This window comes from Lampetra fluviatilis, chromosome 8, assembly GCF_964198595.1.
Source record: "Lampetra fluviatilis chromosome 8, kcLamFluv1.1, whole genome shotgun sequence".
Classification (NCBI taxonomy): Eukaryota; Metazoa; Chordata; class Hyperoartia; order Petromyzontiformes; family Petromyzontidae; genus Lampetra; species Lampetra fluviatilis.
In genome coordinates this window covers 15,062,053-15,085,727 of record NC_136282.1, presented here as the reverse complement: position 1 = coordinate 15,085,727, position 23,675 = coordinate 15,062,053, and the positions used below count along the sequence as shown (strand labels likewise).

The 23,675-nt window shown below is 53.7% G+C and overlaps 2 protein-coding genes across 5 annotated transcripts in view; one reads left to right on the top strand and one right to left on the bottom strand.

Annotated features, from left to right (window-relative positions):
* Window positions 1-23,675, top strand: part of ITFG2 (integrin alpha FG-GAP repeat containing 2) — a 68,295-nt gene that overhangs the window by 40,989 nt on the left and 3,631 nt on the right. Inside the window, exon 13 of one of the 3 annotated variants that reach the window (XM_078859265.1) lies at window positions 19,137-21,998. The exons of the other annotated variants lie outside the window; for them this stretch is intronic. The gene's annotated coding sequence lies outside the window, so the exon portion shown is untranslated. Of the gene's footprint in view, window positions 1-19,136; window positions 21,999-23,675 lie in introns of those variants that run through there. 3 annotated transcript variants of the gene reach the window in all.
* Window positions 141-22,621, bottom strand: LOC144933940 (nuclear receptor-interacting protein 3-like). 2 transcript variants are annotated; one of them, XM_078859273.1, is made up of 7 exons: window positions 22,545-22,621; window positions 21,854-22,014; window positions 10,654-11,112; window positions 8,433-8,515; window positions 5,798-5,928; window positions 3,046-3,098; window positions 141-1,971 (listed from the first exon to the last, which is right to left on the bottom strand). In XM_078859273.1, the coding sequence occupies exons 2-7, from the start codon at window positions 21,995-21,997 to the stop codon at window positions 1,891-1,893; spliced, it is 951 nt and encodes a 316-aa protein (XP_078715399.1). In that variant the 5' UTR covers window positions 21,998-22,014; window positions 22,545-22,621; the 3' UTR covers window positions 141-1,890. The 2 variants fall into 2 exon arrangements, with proteins under 2 accessions (XP_078715399.1, XP_078715398.1); XM_078859272.1 differs by lacking the exon at window positions 22,545-22,621 and having other exon boundaries at window positions 21,854-21,998.

Sequence of the window (23,675 nt, the reverse complement as noted above, 5' to 3'; positions counted from 1 at the left end):
ATCACGTGCGTGCCACTGCGTACTCTTACGGCTGCGTAAATTTGTATCAAATCGCCACAGGCACACGGTATAGAACACTGAAGAAGCGGCTTTAGAAAACATGATCACATACAAAACGAGCGTTGGAGCTGCGGTTGTTAACCGGTGGTCTAAGCGTTTGTTGGTCTTCTTTGCAAGGAACTCTCTTTGGGTCCCCCTACGCCTCCTTGCCCCCCCCCCCGGCATCATATCCTGGCACCTGGGCCCCTCCGGTGCAATTGCACCGCCTGCACTCTCGACAGCTGCGCCACTGGCGGTGACCACGGACGTGCTTTGCGGCCAAATCTCGGGTGTCGGAGACCCCAGCGCTTGCCCAGACTGCGGGGTTTGTGGACGGTTTGCCTGGACGGTTTTATTATGCCTTGGCTGTCGACTGATAACAGTCGGACGTAATTGCCGGGGGTGGCGCGCGTCTCGCGCGTCTCGCCGACGAACCTGACATTCTCGTTCATATGTTGGCCGCTCGCGTCCGGCCGCAACGCGCGCACACACACACATGGCTATCGCGAATCGGGCGTTAAAATGTTGCTCTCGACTCGGCCACTCGGAGAGCGTGAGCGTTTGAAAGTGAATTAAAAATGCCAACCCACTTGCCCTTCTCGTACGACTGCTGGTTAAGTGGGTCCGCGACAGGAAGGCATCGTCAAACGCTATCACCCCCCCCCCCCCGCGATCCATCACGGCACGGGTTTGTGTGTCTACCAACTATCAGGCGCGTACAGCAATGTTAACGACTGGATTTGTGTGTGAACGGGGAACGTTGTCGAGCGTGGGAACGGGGCACCGGTGCGTGGTGGCTCGTGGGCGTCGTTTGAGAAGGACGTTGAAATCTGTAAATTACGAGACTGCCCATCACAACAAGAACTTTACTGCAGGCTGGAAAGAAATAGATTTAGGAACACACAAAGGTGTGCAGCATTGCATGTACAAAAGGACTCGGCCTTCCTCAGACCGTCTGCTCAAAGCAACTGACCTTGGCCGTTTTTGTCGTTGAAGGATAGCCACGTTTTATCAACCCTTTGAGTAGGTGGTCTGAACGACAAAAGTCGCCATTCAGTTCCTTAGAGCTGGTGGTCTGGATAAGGCTGAGTTCTTCTGTACATGCAATGCTGAACATATTTGAGTGCCTGGTTTCAATTGAAACCTGTAACTGGGGTTGGAGGATTTGGGATGGGGTGGTTGCTAAAGAGACGGAGTTCTGATGGTTTCAGCATTTCGGGCTACTCCTGAAGCCTGTCAGTGGCTCGCTCGCTCACTCAGCAACCCCAACAGGAACGAGTAAACGATCCTGATCAACGCTCCATCAGATGAAAGAAGGATGGCTGCGAGGGGTAGGCAAGCGGACCTCAGTGGTCTGATTAACCGATTCCAACATTGACTAGGACCCATATCTTAAAGTGATGGTCCCCTTACCAGTAACATCGGCAGTTCACCAGCATTGATTCCAGCAAGGCTGATGAGAGACCGTCCAAACCGTACCAGAGTTTGCTCGAATTGAACCAATGCTGCTGAAGTTTTGCTTTCCCAGGAGGCCGTGCGGCCGATGGGATGAGTAAGAAGTAGGTTATTTACTTACGTGGAGCGATGGATACGTGAAGGAGTTACTTTGCTTATTTCCTATCCCAATTCCATCGTGGTCGCTATATCAGGACGCCCATGCCGAGTGGCTGTCCACGTGTTGGTCCTACGTTGGCCTGCGCCTGGTTGTATTGGGAGCTGCCGTGGTTGCGTTGTGCGTGCGGGGCGTGAGATGTGGGAGCTGTGACCGGATCTCGGTGGCCACCTCTCAACCGCCGTGCGTGGCGTGCGCACGTCCACACGCTCACACACGACCGCGCGTCCTCGCGCGTTCTAACTCTCCTTGAGAAACGGGATCTCTTCCTTGACTTCACCGCCCACGACCAGGCAGTCCCTCTCCAGGTCTATCGACACCTGTGAACAGGTGGACAAACAGGTAAAGGTGCAGCCCTGCAATGTCTTGCCACTTGCTGTCAGAAGGCCTCCCACTCTGAAGGGGAGTGGTTCTCAGCCGGGGGTACGCGGACCCCTGGGGGCACGTGAGGCTATTTATAAATGTGTGTGAAATTATATCTTCCGTGAATAGTCACTCATGAATCTGCCAAGATCAAAATAACATTTACGCCCATATGATATAAAATACCTTTCTAAACTCATCGATCGTAAACAATGTTGGTTTCCAAGAGTCACCAGCGAGCGAGAACGCATTACGTCATGCGTGCAAGAACGTCCGTTAATTTATTCGCTTGCAATTACCAGCAGCTACTTAGGGATACCTCGCAACATGGGAACAATTAATTAAGGTATTGATGTTCATTATTCATAAATGTATTTCTCAGAACCATTTTGGGTCAGGCAAGGGGGGGGGGGGTACTCGGTTGAAACAAAATTCACCAAGGGGTGCTACAGTAACCAAACAAGTTTGAGAACCACTGCTCTCGGGTTCCTGTCAAGGGGCATTTGGCCTACTCTTCCATGCTGGCCAGACGTCTTGGAATAGGTGGGAGTACTCACACTTCGCCCCCCACCTCCACCTGTGGTGTTCTCACACTGCTGGAGGAAGGAACCCCGCACCGTTGTTGCAGCTGCGCTTCCGGGAGATGGAATCGAACCGGCGACATGTGGATGCCAGTCGAGGTGGTTCTTGGGGGGTGCAGCAGTGGGTGTGGGTTCTTGCGGGGAGCAGTGGTGTAGTGCTTAGCGCGCTGCGCTACGAACCTGGCCACCCGAGTTCGATTCCCGCTCACGGCCAACACCTGTGACGATTAACTGGACCGGTCATGGGCCTCCTCTAAGTCGACTCGGCCTCAATTGAGCACGTGGTGCGGTGCGTAAAAACATCGCCACTGGGGAGACAAAGGCGGCCGAGCGTGGTGCTGGCCACCCACCCCCTCGTGTGCTGTTCTGGCCTTCATAGGTGCTCGCTAACAGCACTTGCCCCTACAGTCTGTTAAGGCTACACGGGGGATCTTTTGTCTTTGTGGGTACCTGCAAGTCTCGCAGCGTCTCCAGGCCCAGTTGCAGGTCCGTCGAGTCGTCGTCTGCCCGGGCACATGGAGTCCTCGTTAACAAACAGAGCGTCCGTGGTGAAGGCGGTGTGAATTTATACCGCCTGTTGAATATGCCACGCAAGCAATTGCGACGGACGAGTTCGGGTTAATTTGCCAAATGCTCACTTGATGTTTTGAGCACAAATGAGAATTTTAAATGTATGTTTGTAATAAATTCTGCCTTGGATTGTTATCAACAGCAGCTGTCAGCGCCTATATGTGCAATGTATTCATAATGATGTTTTCTATATAAAATCAAATAAACCCTCGCTGAGTCACAGAACTCGTTTTCAGGAGTGGTGCTGCTTTTGTTATATATGGCCAAACCCTATTAAAGAATAGTTTTTTTTTGCATTGAGGATTACATCATCATCGTCGTCGTCTTCATTATGATCAATCGACGACGTGAATTAATCATCAGTCCACAGCATCACCATTATTCCACCAACCGTCGTCATTATGCAATGCCACGCGACGTCGCACCCTTTGCACCTGGACTAATGATCACTCCCAGCACTGCGGTCGGCACGTGGTGGCTCCTTTGCCCGACCACGACCACCACCAGCCTCGCGCATCGGCCACCACCCTCTCGCAGCCACACGATGAGCCCTTTCTCAAGCTCACCTCGTTTCCTTAACGGTCAACATGTTGTCTCCCATTCGCATTTGTGCCTTCCGCCTCTGCGCCTCGCCATACCGCGCGTTTCTTAAGCGTGATTCAGAGCTTGCGTACAACGTACATTTGTTATTTATAGCGATCGTGCAGGAATATGGTTATCAGCCCGTCCCAGCTGGCTGACTCAAGGCGGTTAACGGAATCGTATGCATTGTAAATTGTGCGCTAGGGCTTAATGTCTCGCTGAATATTTCCCGGCTTGCTGGGAGACTTGAGTAGGTGGCACGTGACTGGTAGCCACAGCCATAGCGAGAGGTCTACTGGACGTGGTTTGCTGGGCGTGGAATTATTTTACGTGGGTCGTTGACCCAGACAGATCCAAATGACATTAATCCACGACTGTGCTCATGAAAAACACACATTGTGCATGATGAATACAATGTGTTGAGATGCGGATCCTCTTCATCATGGTAGTATTCACGATATTGAATGTCTTCATTATCATCATCTCTTTATTGCAGTGGATCTCACCCGTTGTATGGTATAGAGGCCGCCCAATCAAGGCCGCTTGTACCTACGCGCCCCCAGCCTCTGCAACCCACCCGCGTTACCAAGGCCACAAGACATGGATCCCATGTACACGCCTCTAGTCAACGCGGTGTTAGACACATGTTAGACACACGTTAGACACATGTTTCACGTTGTGGATTCCTGTGCGTGTGTCTCCGCAACGTGACGCTACGAGATTTAACGCTGAGCGCATTTTTCGTAAATTATTTTTTTCATTTGTAAACGACGTTTTTTGGCATTGGCGGTTAATTGTTGGATTTTTTGCGGGGAAATTGTCTTCGCATGTTTGTACTTGTTTGTTTATCTGTTGATTCGGGTGCCCCCTTTGTGACCGACTGGGGCCCTATGCGTCGCATCACGCTGCCGGCCCCTCCCCCACAGTAACGTGACGCGAGCGTGGAATGGTGGTCGGGAGCCGTTCAGCTCTGTCGGCTGTGGGGCTGTGGGAGCCCCTGGCGCGAGATGCCCTGTCAGAGTGGTGGCGCCTAATTGCTTCGGGGCTCGAGTGACGGCTCCTCGGTTGGGCACGGTGTGGGGGAGTGCATGGCGAGATGTGAAAATTGACTGCCTCCCAATCTCCGGCCTCTTCCCAAACAAATCGACATTCGCACAATTGTATTGAGAATGCCACGTGAGGTCAGGCGGTGCCACGTCGTGTGGAGGGGGGGGGGAATACATTTTGAGAGTGAGAATTGCATGTGCGTCAGTGGCCCAATTTGCAGGGGGCAGCAGTGGGGTGTGTGGAGGGAGGGAGGGACCAGAGGGGGAGCTGTAAATGAGGTGAGAGCGCTGCTCTCTAGGGGCTCGAGGACTCGGGAGAACAGCGCCGCCTTCGCACCTCTCGGCTGTCCGTGACGCGACCCCGCGTCCGTGTCGCGCGGACTGTGCTCGTCGACGAGGCTGGCGTCATTCACGACGACGTCTGCCTGACGTCGCCCAGCCCGTGGCCGCCACGAGGAGGCTGTGCGCACGCCTCGCTGACTTGGGGTGGCGGTCAAAGTTGTGGGGGAGGTCGTGACGCAGGGCGGTGTGACGGCAGGGTAGGAGGTCGGTGTAGGGCCACAAGAGTGGGTGGGGTCTTGCAGGGAGGGGTGGTGGCAGAGTGGGGGCGCCACGGTGGCTAGGAGATGTTAACTACCTTGCCTGTTATGCAGGAGGATCGTGGGTTCAATCCCGACCCTGACGCCTGCTGTATATCTCTCTCCTCGCAGTCGCGTGGATTTTTCTCCGGGTCCTCCGATCTTTCCCTCCACGTTAATAATCAAAGTCACAACACGTTTAGAGCATCGGCTGCGATACATTTCCACGCAGTGATCAGCCGCTCTGTTGCGCCAGGTCGCTTCGGAAATAAAAACAGCTACATAGCTCAGTGGAGCTTTGCCTGGTGAAATAAAAAAAACTATTTTAGGTTTAGCTTAAATATCTGTTAGGGTGTGGCTCAGAGGGTGGGGCGGTGGCGAGGGTAGGGGGGGGGGATACGCGAGGAGGAGGAGGACATCACGCACCGATCGCCCATGCGGAGCAGCGCAGCGCGCGGCCTCCCAGCTGCAGCAGCAGCCCCCTGATCAGCGCCGTGGCTCCTGCCGGGCGCGCGCTCCGCGGCTCCCCCCGCTCCTCCTCGCCCCAGTCCTGCAGCCTGGGGGTGGAGAACCGGGGTCACGTGAGCGCGTGGACAGGTAGAGGGCCGGCTAGACGGGTCATCGGGCGGACAGGTAGGACAGCTGGCTAGACAGGTAAACAGATGGACAGGTAGACAGCCGGGTTTACAGGTAATCAGACGGACAGGTTCGACAAGCAGGTAGACAGGTAATCAGACGGACAGGTCTACAGGCAGGTAGAGAGGTAATCAGACGGACAGGTCTACAGGCAGGTAGATAGGTAATCAGACGGACAGGTCTACAGCCGGGTAGATAGGTAATCAGGCGGACAGGTCTACAGGCAGGTAGATAGGTAATCAGGCGGACAGGTCTACAGCCAGGTAGATAGGTAATCAGACGGACAGGTCTACAGGCAGGTAGATAGGTAATCAGACGGACAGGTCTACAGGCAGGTAGACAGGTAATCAGATGGACAGGTCTACAGGCAGGTAGATAGGTAATCAGACGGACAGGTAGACAGGCGGACAGGTAGACAGGCAGGTACAATCGTATTTGTTTAACTGGGTGGCAGAAGCGCGAGAGACCAGGATGGAGGAGTCGCATTTGCTCGAGTGACCTGGGTCACCAAAGCGACAAAGGCAAAACTCAAATGACAAAGTCGAACAATGCAACAAACAAGTGCTGGAACCCACCTGATCACGAGTTCCGTTGTGAATGCATTCCGACAACGCTTGCATTTGTGTTACTTTACCTGCATGGCTGCGTCAACGCTTATTCGTCACGTCTACATTGCATTATTTAAAGTAATATTCCTTGCAGCTCCGAGTCGCCGTCGTTTTGTAACGCGTCCAGTCTCTTGAGAGTCGTCTCGGCTTTCCGCGCAGACGAGCGAACGCAGAGTGACAACGTTTCGGCGAAATTACGCAGCAGCAGCAGCAGCAAGAGTGGGCAGCCACGCCTGAAGGTCGATTGAAAGGCATTTTTTCTAAATCGCTAAATTTCAGACGGGTGCCAGACCTGAGGCACGCAGTCTATGTGCGTATTCATGAGATGAGAGCCGAGTTTTTGAATTTTAATTTCTTACCTCGGGGAAAACGATGACACACGCGTATGCCACATTTGCATCGAGACGTGCGTTTCCTCCCGGTCTGCAGTGCCTCCGTGCGTCTGCAAGGAGGCCGGATACACTGCCCTCTCTGATGAGACTTGTTGTAATTACCGGCGAAACGTGTGGTACTTGAATTGTAAATATTACAGTGGCTTTACTCTACAACACACCGGTGTGCTGAATTAGTAACCAATTGGCATGTTTTGTTTACGTTACAAACCTTACTGATTTGCTGTGTCAGGTGTGGCGGGGTTGACGACACATTTATATTTACGCGATCCAATGCAAAACAACCTCTGTTACCGACTGTTCATCTTCGATTCTGTACGACTCCTCTTTTGCTCGCCTGCCTCCAGATCCATCTCTGGCTCCCTCTCCTTACGCAAAAGCCCATCTCCCGCTGTCGTCGCAAGACATGCGATGCCCTGCCACGTGTGGCTCTTCGTTGTCTCCGCTACGAATGAGCGGCTTTGAAGGAGACGGGGACGTTGCCTGGAACGTGCCCTGTTATATTTAGTTTGTTTTCGGCATTCGGGCAATGTCAGGTCACGCGGCCGTTGCATCGATCCGCGAAGCCCTCTGGGGATGACCTCGTCTCAAGGCTCATTGGCAGCAGCAGGCGTGGAACTCGTGTGATGGATGTGATGGATACAGGATAGGCGAGGGCGATCATAAGGTCTCCACAGGGGTAAGTGAGCGACGTCCGCTTGATCTGCTGTCAGTGGTGAGCTTCAGGGCCCTGTGAGCGTGGCTATATTCGTCCAGGCGTGCGTCGTGAGGATTTGTAACAACGCTCCAATGCGCTTTCAGGCCGTGCCGCGTGTCGTACGGCACAGTGTCAGACGTTTTGCCGCACGTGCCGAGAGCCACGCAGCTCGCAAACTTACGCGGTAGGATTTGGACAACTTTGTAAGTGCAGCTGCTCATGACTAGGGGCGGCAGGGCGGGCATCTATCTCGTGGTCGCAATGGGGCGAGAATGGGGGGGGGGGCGTGCAGAGAGCCCCAAACAGGTTGGCCTGGTGGGGAAGGGCGCTTGACAGTGAGCGGAGAGATGTCGGCAAAGGGAATCTGACTCCTCCTCCTGCTCCTCCTCCTGCTCCTCCTCCTGCTCCTCGTCCTCCCCCTCCTCCTCCGTCGGGGTTCATCCAATTTAAAATCCCACCGCGGCTCTTCCATCCCGCGCCGTTTAACGTCGCGGGCAATTCCCTCCGAGTAAACGGTCACAGCCGAGACGTTCTCGTCAAGCCGCAGACATTATTTCGTGTTTTTTTTTCACTTCCGCGGGTGCGCAACTTTTATTTATTTATTTGTTCGTTCAAAATGATATATTTTTTGTCATTTTGGCCTCTCGCGGAGCTGACGCGGGTGCCCCGCGCTCGAGAGCACCGCGGGCGGCGCGAACGTCGCCCAGCGATTGCCGACCACCACTCACCGGAGCCGCTTGGCGCACGCGTGGGAGACGAGGTTGGCGGCGCGTGTCGTGCACAGCGCGGCCGTCGCGTCCCCGCCGGAGCACTGCGAGCCGCAACACACGGCCAGTGGGGGGGGGGGGGAAATGAGGCGGCAAACGAGCGGTTAACACGCGGTCTATACGTGGTCGATGCGCGGTGCTACCGAAGCCCTCTCTTCCTATCCCCGACTGCTGATCTTTCGCCCCCCCCCTACACCCTCCCCCACACGCACCCCACAGCGGCGTGACTGCCCCGTGCGCAGGCGGTGCAACTGCACCGGGGCTCGTGAGCCTCCAGAGAGGCCCGGGTGCCAGGCGACGACTCACCGGCCCCACCATGTAAACTGCGCTGTGCCGCTGTCACACCCGTCACTACAACAATAATAATAATGACGATATTATCATGGATGTAATTGATGTATCGAGGAAAGCCTCGCTGAATAAAAGGCACGCCATGCGAGAGAGGATGGCGCTCAAAGTATAGAGCATGCATCGTGCTCCACGGAGCGCTCGCACGGGATTATCTCGAGGTCCCCGTGACCTTGTTAATGCCGCGGTAAACCAGGGAAATTGTCGAGGCAATTTTGACCGCCAATAGTTGCCGTGCCAACTTGCCTTTTGTTTTCTAAATAGAACTCCCCAACTGTCCCATTGGCATACCAAGCTGCCACAGTTGCCGATTAATATTGCAGACAACAATTGCCAGAAAATTGCCCTGACGTATCGCACGGCTCTACCCTCTGCGCTCTGGCCAACGAGCAGGGTCTACAGAGCCGTCGCCCGCTCGGGGCGTCACGGGATGAAAACAAATCCATTGTCAGAGGGCAGTGCCATCACCCTCCATGCTAGAGAGAAGAAGCAGATGTCACAGAGCTACGGCTCAGATCCCTTCACCTGACCTCTGGTCGACGCTGTAGAGGGCAGCGATACATTCCCACGTGCTCTGCCACGTGAGATCATTTGTTCGTTGATTCATACCGCGCCACCCATGCCGTATGTCTCCAGTCGCCCTGCCGCAGGGGGGCCCTCAGTGGCAGGTGCCGCTTTGTGCCACGAGGTGTACGTGGCATTGGCCGGCTTTTTGTGTTCAGTTTTTGTCTTCACCCCCTTCGTGCAGAGCGACAGACCAAGTAGCTTCCACACAGCGTTATGCAACCGATGAAAAGATAATGTCGCTCGACTGATTCGGAGTGAGACCTCTGCTGTCAAACTGGAGCCGGTCATGAGCACACTGCCCAGGAATGGGAAACTCTCCGCTCTCTCCACAACTGCCTTATCACCGATTGGGAGTTGTGGGGGTGGAGTGTCCAATGGTACGAAATACCCAGGCAGTGCTTAGTTTTGGAGGGGCTGATGATAAGTCTCCACCTCTTAGTGGCAAGCTCCAGGTTCAGCAGCAGCACCTCCAACTCCTCATCTGAGTGAGCAGCAATTACCAGATCATCGGTTGAGCAATAGGGACAAAGTGGGTCATCCCCACTTTGTCCCACGACTTTTTCAGGCTTAGGGATCTCCCATCCCTTAGGACCTCACAGAAATGCTCAGCAAATCTGCAAACCTGTTCCTGGGGGTCGTAGATTGGATCACCGCTCATTACCCTCATGATGATAATAGGCGTGGTGCTGCAGGATACTTTCCTGATGGAATTAAAGAGCGATTTGTGATCGCGGGCCATTGAGGTAGACTCCATCTCCTCAGCAACCCGCGACCACCAACCATCCTTGCAGCGCCTCAAGGCTCTCCGAATCTCCGAGCGAAGGCTGCGGTAAGCCTCCTCATTCTCTGACGTGGGATGCTGTAGACAATGAGAGTGGGCCTGTCGCATTTTCTCAGCCAGCCTGAACACCTTCTCTGTCAGCCAGGGTCTCTGATGAGGTCTGGACCATGTAGGGAGTTGTTTTTGCCGGACTACTCACACACTCACTCACACTCACCCACACACTCACTCATACACTCACACCCTCACTCACTCACACACTCACTCACACACCCACTCACACACTCACTCACACACTCACTCACCCACTCACTCACTCATACACTCACGCACGCACTCACACACTCACTCACTCACACACCCACTCACACACTCACTCATACACTCACGCACTCACTCACTCACTCGCAGTTAGGTTATTAACAAGGGCGACCGCGCCAGCAACAAACACACGGACCACGATCCCCCACCCCCCCGGCGCGTCACCTTGCAGCGCACGCGGAGCGAGTCGTGCGCGGGCGCTCCCCCTCCTCCTTCTTCTTCTTCGCGAGTGGCCGCCTCTTCCCTCTCCTCGCGGGACGATTGGCTCTCCAGCACGGGCGACAGGGGAACGGCCGCAGCGGCCTTCGTCTCGACCACCAAGGACAGCATCTCCAGCGCCGGCACGACGGATTTCGGGAGCAGGGCAATGGTTTCGTGGACCGCGGTGAGGATTTCCAGAGACGGGACTCCGATGGTCTCGGAGGTCGGGGTGAGGGTCTCGGGGGTCGGAGTCGGGGTAGGGGTCGGAGAAGGGGTCTCGGAGGTGGGCGCTTGGGTGTGCTGGGTCGAGGCGAGCTGAGCGGGCTCCGTGGTGGAAGAGGCGGTGAGCGGAGCGTGCGGGTCGGAGCGCAGCTTGGAGAGGTGAGTTTCCAGCAGGCGCTTTTGGAGCGAGTAAGGAGGTTGCTGATGGGCGCGCGGTGGGGGAGACAAGACGCGCGGTTAGGAAGGTTACATGGCAGTGCTCTTCACTCATTTTTCAGAGAGAGGCCGATAGGACGTCAGTATGAGAGCCGCCACGCATTTGAAACCATTGGGTGTTTCACAGCAGCACGATGATTGGGGAGTGTTTTCACCATTTGTGTAGTGTCGGGGGCCGCACTAAAGGGACCGCCAGTGTCCCGTGGGCATTGGGATGAAGAACACCGGTTCATGACGACAAGATAAGACGCAGCAGCAGGTAACGATGCAGCCCTGGAATTGCTCGTTCCTGCACCTTGTGGCGGAAGAACCGCCATGAGAGGGAGCTCCAGAGAGCCCCCATCTATGAACTTTGGCCTACTCTTGCAAACTAGCCAGACGTCTCGGAAGAGGTGGGAGTTACCCACGCTTTACCCCACCACCAACACGCGCCCTGCCGACCGCCTTCACTGTGGTGTGCAGAGGCAGGGTGATTCTCGACACCATTGGAGGTGCCCATCCAATTGTTTGAGATGGTGGCGCTCTGGGACGCGCCGGCCTTATGGGGTCTAGGAGTGCGCGATTTCAATAAGGACCCATTATCACAGTAAAGACACATTGCAATTATATTCATAGACACAAAAAGGAGTTCTGTTTATAATTTCCCGATAAAAAAAACTAATTGCGCAAAGAACGCGCAATGCGATCTTCGGGACCTGTTTTTTTCGTCTCAAAAGTGTTTAATTATAGTCAAGAGTAGCTATATTTTCATCAATCAGTTCCACACGGCGAGTCACAGTCCTGCGTGATAAACTGACTTTTGCAAATTTGCTTTTGATCTCCGGACACAAGATGTCTGCTGTCTGTACCATGCATTCTTTTACAAACTCGCCTTCGGAGAAAGGCTTGCTAGCAGCCTTTGCTATTTCGAATGCCACCAAAAAACTTGCCTTGGTAGTTGACTCTTGAATCGCAGTTTGTCGGTGAAAAAAATGTTGCTGAGTCTGTAAATTATCCGCCAACCTCTGAGCCGTAGCCGCCCGTTCTTGCGTTGACTGCTTGCTAGCGTAGTTAGCATGCTTCGTAGCAAAGTGACGGCTGATGTTGTACTCCTTGAAAACTGCGACAGTTTATCGGCATATCAGGCATACAGCCTTCGATTGGACTTCAGTGAAAAAGTATTTTGTTGTCCACTCCGTGTTAAACACTCGGCACTCATTGTCCACTTTTCGTTTCCTTGATCCGCTCATTTTACAGAAGGGCTCACAGGGCAAAGCGAAAAAGTGAAGGGAGCACCGTATCGAACTCAGCAATGTAAACAAACCCTGAAACTGGCGCTGACGGCCCACAATGCATTGCGAGATCATGTGCCCTTTCGAGCCCGAAACACCACACTCCCGGTCAAAGTGCGCAATCTAATGTTGAAATGGGGGCATTACAGGAGGAAGGTAAAATTTAAATTAATTATAATAATATTTGAACAAGTTCAGCGGGCCGGATTAAAAAGCCCAACGGGCCGTGCTTTTCCCATGTCTGGTCAAGACGATTCGGGTTACACACAGAGAACGTGACAGGAGGTGCGATCGGACATTTTCTTAGCGCCTGCACTTACGCCAGAAAGCGTTTTCATAATTCACGACGCAATGAGTTCATTACCATCGCTGATCAGCTGCCCTCCACTCCCCACCACGCCCCGTCACTCCGCACCACTCACCGCCATTCCCCACCACTCCCCATCACTCCCTACCACTCTCCGTCACTCCCTGCCGCTCCCCGCCGCTCCCAAGCACTCCCCACCGCACCAGTCAAAGGGACACCAATGGAAGGGGTCATTGCGTCGTCCTCTTGTGCAGAGTGCGCGGCGGTCAGGCGCACGTGGCGCAGGAGGAGGCGGCTCGGGGTCGCGCGACGTCCACGAGCACTCGGGCCACCGCCTTTGTTGACGTTTTACGCTTCAGCGGCGGCATTGAGTAATCGATCCCTACCATCGTTACAAAGACAAAATCCCCCCGTTATAGCCTTTACAGGATGTTGGGGCAAGTGCTGCTAGCGAGCAGCTATGAAGGCCGGAACGGCACACGAGGGGGTGGGTGGCCAGCACCACGCCCGGACGCCTTTGTTTCCCGAGTGGCGATGCTCACACATCGCACCAGGTACTCGTTTTTAGGCTGAGTCGACCTAGGGGAGGCCCAGGACCGGTTCAAATAATCGTTGCTGCCGTTGGCCGTGAGCGGGAATCGAACTCGGGTCGCCGGGTTCGTAGCACAGCGTAGCGCTAACCGCTACACCACCGCTCCCCACTCACTCACGCGCACGCACGCGCACGGCTCATCCGCATGGGTCCCGTGAGATCCCTCCGCGTTGGAGCGAATAATCCTCGGGCTGAGCCTCACACGACAAGTGCTTAACATCCAGCTCGTCAGAGCCGTCGGTCAAACGTCTCTCAGTGGGAGGTCGCTCCCTCTCCTCTGCTGTACCCCGCGGGGTCTGGAACTCTCTCTCTCGTCACAGCCCGTGCGTCCGTGCGTGCGTCCGACTCCTTGCCCCTCATGGAAGCCACAACGCGGCGTCGTCTCCTTCCGCCGTGTGCGGTGTCTTGAGAAGTGGGACTGTCTCCGCTGTGGATGGTCTAAGTGTCCCCCCTTCGAAATTCACTAATTTCTTTCGCCGATAAGACATCGTCAGTGTTGAGGGCCGCCACACATTTGAAACCATTGGGGGGGGGGGGTGTGACAGCGGCACGATGATGATGATGGGGGTGTTGTCACGTGTTGTGTATTGTCGGGGGCTGCACGTCAGTGACCCGCGAGCCTTGCAATGAAGAACGCCGCTCTACAGACCCAGTCGGCGGCTGTCGTGTGTACACAACGCCGAGTGTCTGCCAACGGATTTTCTCCCAAAAAAACCCTCCACAAATTCGTCAATAACACCGTTTGTGTTCCTTAAATATAAATAATTATATAACGAGCGACGTTTCGGGCAATGGTCCTTCACAGCATATGGAGATGCCAGAGAGGTAGAGTCTATGTGCTGTTAAGAAGGGCCGTCGCCCGAAATGTCTCCTATTGTGTTAGCGTCCGTTTCATGACATACGGCGGTGGTGTTGTTATTGACGAACGTGTGGGTCTTGTTGTTGTTGTTGTTTGTGCACCACTGCCAACGCAGCAGCAGCCGCGACATCACCGCCAAACTGATGCGTCTGATTCCACCAATTGTCTCAGAATGGCGACACTGGGGGCTACGTGTGTCTGAGAAGTGTGTACAGTGAGCGCACGTTGTTGTTGTTTCACACGTCAGGCTTTCGCGACCAATATCATCCGTTATAGATGTCTTTTTAAATTAGATCAACAGCCAGAATCTGGCTATCGCCTAATGAAGCTGGTGAGTGCATTAGTGAGTGGGTTGATGAGTTGGTTAGCGAGTGAGTGGTGTTGTGACCTGCGGTGTGGTGGTTGAACACATTGTAGAAGAAGCGATCAGTCTTTGCAGACCGAGTCCTCAACACGGGTGGATCGATGAACGGGTGAAGTTCATTGGAACGGTGACCATGGTAGTTGTAGTAGCGATAGAAGAGTGGTAAGGAGGTGGCTGACCGCCAGTGAGTGAGCGAGTGACGTCGATTACCGTGACTGCTTCACATTGAATTCTACCCCAGTGCAGGATTCCAACGTTTGTGTCCTTCCAAATGTGTGGTTTGTATAGTAGCGGAGTAATAACATACATGGATAGACTGGCCCCGGACATGTGAATGTAGAGTTTCCTCCACTGGCTCAGGAGAAGCTCTGGTTCCTCATTCCAAAGGAAACCATTTCACGCTGAACGGAGCTGTTCCCCATGTGCGGTGGCACAGTAAGGAACGGCAAAGACAAAGGTCCCCCGTATAGCCTTTGACAGGCTGCTTGGGGCAAGTGCTGTCAATGGGCACCGATGAAAGCCAACACGACGGTCAATGTGGCCAATACCCCCCCCCCCCTACGCGGCCACCTTTGTCTCCCCAGTGCTGATGTTTACACACCACACCAGGTCGTCATTTAAAGCTGAGTTGAAATAGGGGAGGCCCAGGACAGGTAAAGATATTGCGTCACCGATGTTAGCCGTGAGCGTCGCCAGGTTCGTAGCGCAGTGCGCTAATCACTGCGCCACCGCTCCCCCACGGGCAATATACCCAAGCATTTTGAGCTGACTTAGAGCGTGAATCAAAAGCGGAATTCTTATTATTTCACTGTGCAATGTGAACTCAATATATTCATCAGATGACATCCATTGTGTCGCTGTCGGATGTGCAGAATAATCTCGCTCGAAGTAATTACCCTTGAATCTCATTTGGCTGCCCACGAGTGCAGTACATTACAGACTGTGTGTGTGTTAGTGTGTAGCTGGTAGAGCGGTGGCGCAGCGGTTAGCGCACTGCGCTACGAACCCGGTGACCCGAGTTCGGTTCAGGCTCACGGCCGGCACCAATGACCATTATCTGAACCGGTCCTGGGCCTTCCCGAGTTAGTCTCAGCCTCAAACGAGTACATGGTGCCATGTGTAAACATCGCCACTGGGGAGACAAAGGCGGCCGGGCATCGTGCTGGCCATTCACCCCCTCGTGTGCCGTGCCGGAGACCTTCATAGGTGCCACTCACTAACAGCGCTTGCCCCAACAGTCTGTTACAAAAAAGCCCTTTATTACGGATAATGTTGGTCGCAACAGCCTCCGTGTTAAACAGTCTGTTACGCGCTATACGGGGATCTTTGTCGTCGCAGCTGGCAGAAGGAAGGAAGCAAGCGACGGCGAGGTGTGGCGATGCATCGCTGACATAACCATTCTCGCAATTTCTAGGGCGCTTGCTTCAAAGGCTCGGTTATTGAAAGCCCTTTAACACAGAATCGCATCTCAACACTTTGGAAGGGCACCCCCAATGGCAGCTGTCTCTGTGCGGCGCAGGGCCACCCGGCACGAGACCGGTAGGCGATGGTTGCCATTTGTATAATCCCAGTAAGGTGAATGTGAATTGCCATTGTTGTTATTTATCCTGCTTGCACAATGACGCTGACACTCGTATTGAATTACTTCGTGGAGGAGGGTGGGGGGGGATTCTTGAACGTCCATCGCGAAGTGGACCCGCTCGTGGGATTGTGCGCCTTAATACCACGCCGCAGTATTAACTAGGTCGGCCCACGGCCGTTATTATCCAATAGGCCACAGTGGGGGCACTGCCCAGAGCCTACGAAAACTAAAAGGGCCTACGGGGGAAAAACAACGTTGACCACGCTGTGTGATGTAAAATACAACCAGGATATCCTTTTGGATTAATGTATTTATATAGACAAAGGATAGGCACAGTGTAGCTACAAAGAGGCAGAGTTGTGTCATTATTATTTTTTTACAAGATGAGCGATAAATTAACACCGAATATGAAGTTTTCGAGATTTTTGTTTCATTTACAAAATTCGCGAATAAACACCTGCAAGTGGTGTTTTATTTCTCCCCTCTCACAATCTCAATTCTCACGAGGGCGCAGCAGTGCGAGCGAAAGACAAAATGTGGCGTTGTTAAATTTCGATTTAAAGCTTTCGTGACTGCAGGGATTCATCTTCTTAGTTCTTTCGGTAAAGTCACGTAGAAGGGAAGTAATAAAATAATAAAAATAAAACATAATAAAACGTCGTGAGAATTATTTTATTATGTTTTATTTTTATTATTTTATTACTTCCCTTCTACGTGACTTTACCGAAAGAACCAAGAAAATGTGGCGTTGTTCTCCTCCGCGTGAAACAAGCGGAGTTGCAGCGGCAGTGGCGCAGGGCAGCGGAACTGGGGCCGTCTCTGCGGCAAGCGGCCACCAACTCGCTCCCGCGTCGCGACCTCGTGACCTTGGCGTGAAATGAATTGCGGCGGGGGTCATTTGTATGCGCGTCTGCCTCGCGCAAAACACTGCCTCGGACGTGTGCGTTGCCGTGTCAATGTATAGATGGGGAATACAATGACGCAATGCCCCTTTGGTTTAAAGAACGCACGCGCGCGCGGCCCCGTGTGTTACAACGCTTGGGATATACAACGTACAGTGATATTGGGCGCGCGCGTGTGTGTGAGTGGCGTGTGTGTGTGGCGTGTGTGTGTGGCGGTGTGTGTGTGTGTGTGTGGGGCTGTGTGTGTGTGTGGCGTGTGTGTGTGTGTGTGGCGGTGTGTGTGTGTGGCTGTGTGTGTGTGGTGTGTGGTGTGTGTGGTGTGTGGCGTGTGTGTGTGGCGTGTGTGTGTGTGGCGTGTGTGTGTGGTGTGTATGTGTGGTGTGAGTGTGGTGTGTGTGTGTGGTGTGTGGCGTGTGTGTGTGTGACGTGTGTGTGTGGTGTGTGTGGCGTGTGTGTGTGGTGTGTGTGTGGCGTGTTTGTGGCATGTGTGTGTGGCGCGTGTGTGTGTGCGTCGTGTCTGAATGATGTCTGGGGAGCGGTAGTGTAGCGGTTAGCGCCCTGCCCTACGAATCCGGACGCTCGTGTGACGGATATCTAAACCGGTCCTGGACCTCCCCTAGGTCGACTCAGCCTCAAATGAGTACCTGGTGCGGTGTGTAAACATCGCCAACGGGAAGATAAAGGCGGCCCGGGGTTGCTACTGGCCACCCACTCCCTCGTGTGCCGTGCCTTCATAGGTGCCGCTGACTGACAGCGCTTGTCACAATAAGAATGTAACGGCTATACGGGTGGGGATCTTTGTCTTTGAATGATGTCCGTGCCAGAGGCGGGCATGGAAACTTCGCATGGGGGGAGCACCTCATGAATACGCAACACATTTATCGTGTTTCCCCTCGCAAATATCAATACTCTACAAACGATGCACATGTATTTTTAACACGCGGTAGTATTTCGCGACATATATTATTCATAATAAAGGTTGTTGGGTAGATCGCGTAAGTGTGTGTTGTAACCCTCCACCACCCGACACAGCCAATTAGTAAGGGATTTGTCACGTAAGCAAAACGCCAATTAGTTACTAATTCAGCTCACCGGTGTGTTGGAGAGCAAATCCACAACATTTACAATTTGAGTACGTTTATAATGAATGTACACGTATGTTGAACTTCATTCGCACCCTACGTAGGCACCCGTGTTCATCGGGGGTGTGGGGGAAGGACAACAAACTAAACACAAAAAGGAGTTCTAAAGATATATACGTTAAGAAAAAAAACGCCACTTTTTTAAAATTTTCTTGCTGTGGATTTCACACCTGATGATGATTGCTTGTGTTGCAGTCGAAACGTCTTGAGAATTTTATTGTTTTATATTTTATTTATTTTATTATTTCCCTTCTACGTGACTTTACCGAAAGAACCAAGAATATGAATCCCTGCGGTCCCTAAAGCTTTAAATCAAAAGTTCAAAAGATGTTGAGTTTTCAATCTAGACGATGGTTTGAAAGTGCACAGCGCCAATGGGATTCCTAATATCGGAAGGAAGAGCGTTCCAGACGGCCGCAGGAGCGGATCTGAAAGCGCCGCGCGATAAAGCGGTGACCGCCGTCTCTGTTCGATGTTCCAGCAGCTAAATAAAAGCCGCTGCCGCTGCTGCTGTAAAGATGCCCGGAGTGGCGTGGTGATGGTTTCTACACGGCCGGGGTGGAGGGGGTGGTGGTGGTGGTGGTGGGGGGAGGTCGTGAGGTCAGCGCGACGCACGAACCCGCTTTGACGCTGTGGGATGCGGGCAACGTGCCGGCCTGTCCGCCAGCCAGCCAGCCAGCCAGCAAAACTTTGTTCCGATGCTGCAAAGTGTGATACCAATTTCCGGGGCCTCTCGGGAGGGGCGGTTGCGCCCCCGCCTCCCCCTGGATCCGCACTTGCGTGTATGTCTATACACGAATGTAATGTAGCGTGTGTGAGTGATGCGGGATGTGATGCGTGTCGGCATGCGCGTCGTGACCATCGTAAATCAAGGAAATCACCGTCCCTGCGCCTCTGTCCCTGCACCACCTCCCTCCCTGCACCACCTCCCTGCACCACCTCCCTGTACCACCTCCCTCCCTCCCTGCTCCTCTCTCGCTCCCTCCGCAGCTGCACGCACCAGCGAGTTTAAGAGAGGACGACTCCGGACGCGAGACGATCATCCCTCTCGTCGCCCTTCTTACAAATATCACAAATACCACCGCTGTCCCCGTTACAATCACAACGGCGGCACGTGAGTTTGCTGCCACTGGCATCACTAGCAGCGCACGTCCTCTCATTATGCGTAGATCATTTCCCAAACAACACCGGGACAAAAACCAAGGTGGCTCGTACAGCCTCAACGGACTGTTGGGCCAAGTGTTGTTAGCAAGCACCTATTAGGACCGGCACGGCACAGGAGGGGGTGGGTCTATATATATGATTGTGATGTATGTTGACATTATTTCGCACCGTACAAAGCCAATCGTGCAACAACAAACGCCGTTCGCCGCTAAGTGGCGGTGACGTCACCACGGCGCTTGTGCCAGGCTCGGTGCACGTTGAGGCCACGCGAAGTGTCGAAGGCCCGCTGGTAGGAGGTAGGAGGTCACGGAACAGACCCAAGGGTTTAATGGGTTGTTGACTGACTGAGATGACTGGCTGATGCACCACCACCTGTACTCCCCATTGTGCCAACTGTCTGCGTTTTAACCGCCCGGCGCTCTCCTCGTTGTGAGCGTCGCTCTTCTTATATCCGTTGTTGCTGGAGGGCGACTGCCTCCAACTGCCCAGCAGCGTCCTTTACGAACCTCGTGTACAGAGGCCGATTTTGACACCGCTGGTTCCGGTTATTGGCAAGTCCAATAAGCTCCACATCCCTCTGTACCACATTATTCCATCTCTTCTCTAGCCCGTGCCGCGCCCTTTCACCCCCCTCTATTCGGCCAAATAGAAGCTGCTTTGGGCATGCGCTGGATGTGGCATGCGGGCTACGTGGCCCGGCCAACGCAGCCCCGTTAGGCGGAGGACTTGCACGTGCACACACATATGCATGGACACATTGAGCCCCACAATTGCCTTGCTGTGTAGTTGCCTGGAAGAAACTGCTTTGCTTGCGAGTGCCAGGGCGGCATGCCATTGAGATTACCGCTAATTACAATGCAATTGGGATTTCGAGAGATGCGGTTGGTTTGGGGCAGGCCTTTATTTCAGCAATGGCTTGATCATGGCTAATGACGATGCTGATTATTTTGGATGTACAGCCGGCGGCACATGTGCATCACTGGAAGCAAGGAGGCGCATATATTAAATATGTGTAAGAGGCGGGGGTGAGGGGGGTGGAGGAGCGGTGGCGCAGTGGTGAGCGCGGTGGTGCAGTGGTTAGCGCACTGCGCTAAGAAATAGACAACCTGCGGGAGTGACATCTGAACGTCCCCTGCTCACACCATCCTCCAATTCACTCACCAACCCGCACTGCCAAGCGCGGTGAAGTATGATCACCACATCACGTTTTGGAAGCCTTGTATCCATCATTGGATTGACAAACGCATTTATATTGTGATTACTGCGTTTTATTTCCGTTGGCGAGAAGAGAGTGAAAGGCGGAGCCGGACGTCTTGAGCCGTCACTTAAACCGTGACAGGGAGACGACAGCACGGACGGCTGGCGGAAGGGATTTTTAGACTGCGGGAACAGCAGAGGAAGAAGGAGCGACCTCCCACTGGGTGTAGGTGGACTGGGTGCGGCGGTGCATGGCTCTGATCTAGCTCTTGAGCGCTGGGGTTGATGGATCACACAAAGATCATTGTAGGCCGATACTCCTAATCTGCCAGGCTAGGAGGCGGCCAATAGATGGCAGTACACCAAGTAGGTTGACTATATATGTGTGTATCGTATATCGGATGGTTTGAGTGTTTATCCCCTCCTGGGCACAGCTTACGTAACATGACAATGGTAAAACAAAATCATTAAGGGTACGGACTTCCTAAACCGAACCATCAGTACAGTAGCAGCACCGCCAATCCGTAACATCATCATCGTCATCAATCGCCATCCATCATCATCACCACCATCCATCAACCCTTGCCAATCGTATTTATTATTAATCATCAATAATTTATCCTTCCATCGTCATCATTATCAATCGAAACACCTTTCAATCAACACGCAACCATCACGTCGTCGTAGATGGGAAATTCACAGCCCATATCTCGATTGGTAACCCGGATGAAGCTCATCTGCACTGCTATCAGCTAAAGGACTTCATAGTGAAGAGTCCCCGTATAGCCTTCGCAGACTGTTGGGACAAATGTTGGTAGCGAGTGGCACCTATAAAGGCCGGCATAGCACACGAGGGGATGGGTGACCAGCACCACGCCCGGCCGCCTTTGTCTTCCTGGTGGCAATGTTTACACACCGCACCAATTACTCACGCATTTGAGGCTATGTGCAAAAACAAATACACCCCGTGTAGACTTAGACTGTTAGGGCAAGTACTGTTAGCGAGCACCTATGAAGGCTGGAACGGTACGCGAGGGTGTGGGTGGCCAGCACCACGCCCGACCGCATTTGTCTCTCCAGTGACGATGTTTACACACCGCGCCAGATACTTGTTTGAGGCTGAGTCGACCTAGGGGAGGCCTAGGACTGGTTAAAATAATCGTCACCGGTGTTGGCCGTGAGCGGGAATCGAACCCGGGTCGCCAGGTTCGTAGCGCAGCGCGCTAACAAATACACTACCTCTCCACATACTCAGGTGCACACACGCGCGCGCACACGCACACACACACACGCACATACACACACACACGCACATACACACACACACGCGCGCTCATGTCACTTACGGCCTCGAGTTTTCGGAAGCCGTCCAGGGGCAGGAGATCAGCCGAGTCCTTGTGTGAGAACTGCGTGTTCTGCTTGAGCCGCCTCTGCTGGTGGAGCCGAGCGGCATTGTGCAGCTCCATCTCCCGTCGACTGGGCTCCGTCATCGTTACTGCTGCTGCTGCTGAAGATGATGACGGTGGCGAGGATAAGGAGATGGGGTGAGTTTGGGTGAGGAGTTGGTGGTGGTGGGAGACCGATTCAGGGGAACAGAGGCTGTGTTGGAGAGCGATGCTGCCAAGACGCAGCGAGATGCACAATTCTGGATCGTGTATTCTTCACACGAGGCTGTCGTGCGCACTCAGAGCTGAAGGCAAATTCATACAAATCCGACACGGCACAACTACAGCGGTATCGCTGTCCAGACACTACGCCCCATACAATGAGTATTATTATTCGACACGAATCACACTGCGCTATTTAGTATGATGGTATATATGATACCGTACGGAATGTCTGTAAGATGAGTCTGTGTGCACACACACGACAGCCCGTCTCGGTCTGTGCGCGTGAGGGATGTGCTCTCTATATATGGGCGCGTGTGTGTGTGGCTGTGCGTGTGTGCCTGTGTGTGCATGTGTGTGGCTGTCTATGCGTGTGTGTGGTTGACTGTGTAGAATGGTAGCGTAATGGTTAGCGCGCTGCGCTACGAACCCCAATTCGATTTTCGCTCACGGCCACCAACAGTAACGATTATCTGAACCGGTCCCGGGCCTCCCCTAGATCGACTCAGCCTCAAAGGAGTACCGGGTGCGGTGTGTAAACATCGCCACTAGAGAGACAAAGGCGGCTATGCGTGGTGCTAGCCACTCACCCCCTCGTGCACTGTGCTGGCCTTCATATGTGCTCACTAACAGCACTTGCCCCCAAAAGTATGCTGAGGCTATACGGGGGATCTTTGTCTTTGTGATACCGCATCGATGGGTGGGGCTTGGGACAGAGAGGCGGGGTTGCGGGGGACCGAAGCGCGTTCTCCGTTGCTAAGAAACCGGAGGGGGGGGGGGGTCGTGTATCGGAGCACCCTCCCCCTCTCACCCCCCCCCCCGCTTCCCACATGGATTCCCCCAGCTCCCCCCACGTGCCCCCCCCCCCCGCCCTCTAAAACATGTCTGACGTCAAGACTTGTGAATAGATTAAAAGGGGTTCTTGACGGATCTATGGAGAGCGTTTGAAATTAGCCATTGATGTTCGTGTAATTGTTGAATTTGGTAGTTGTTTTCGTGGTGGTGGTGGATATCATGATAGTGGTGGTGGTGGTCACACTGGTGGTGTGGGGAGCGGTGGTGCAGCGGTTAGCGCTACAAACTCGGCCACCCGAGTTCGATTCCCGCTCAGGGCCAACACCGGTGACGGTTATCTGATCCGGCCCTGGGCCTCCCGTACGTCGACTCAGCCTAAAATGAGTACCTGGTGCGATGTGTAAACATCGCCACTGGGGAGACAAAGGCAGCCAGGCGTGGTGCTGGCCATCCACCCCCTCGTGTGCTGTGCCGGCCTTCATAGGTGCTCGCTAACAGCACTTGCCCCAACAGTTTGTTAAGGCTATGCGGGGGATCTTTGTCTTTGTGTGGGTAATTTTGATGGCAGCGATGATTATGATTATGTAAATTGTGGAGATGATATCACCACCACCATCAAAGTTGATGGTGGTGATTATGACGGTGGTGTCGGTAGTGGTGGGTGCAGAATTGATGGCAGCAGGGAGCGGTAGAGCATCGGTTAGCGCGCTGCGCAACGAACCCGTTCACCCGAGTTTGAATCCCGCTCACGGCCCACCAACACCAG

Bases quoted from the DNA above. Each gene is read 5' to 3' on its own strand.
- LOC144933940 (XM_078859273.1), bottom strand. From the start codon at position 21,997: ATGACGGAGCCCAGTCGACGGGAGATGGAGCTGCACAATGCCGCTCGG. The intron at 3,099-5,797 runs GTGCGTGATGTC...GTGCCCGGGCAG, and splicing joins CTGCTCCGCATGGGCGATCG to ACGACGACTCGACGGACCTG. The intron at 1,972-3,045 runs GTACCCACAAAG...ACCTGTTCACAG, and splicing joins AGACGCTGCGAGACTTGCAG to GTGTCGATAGACCTGGAGAG.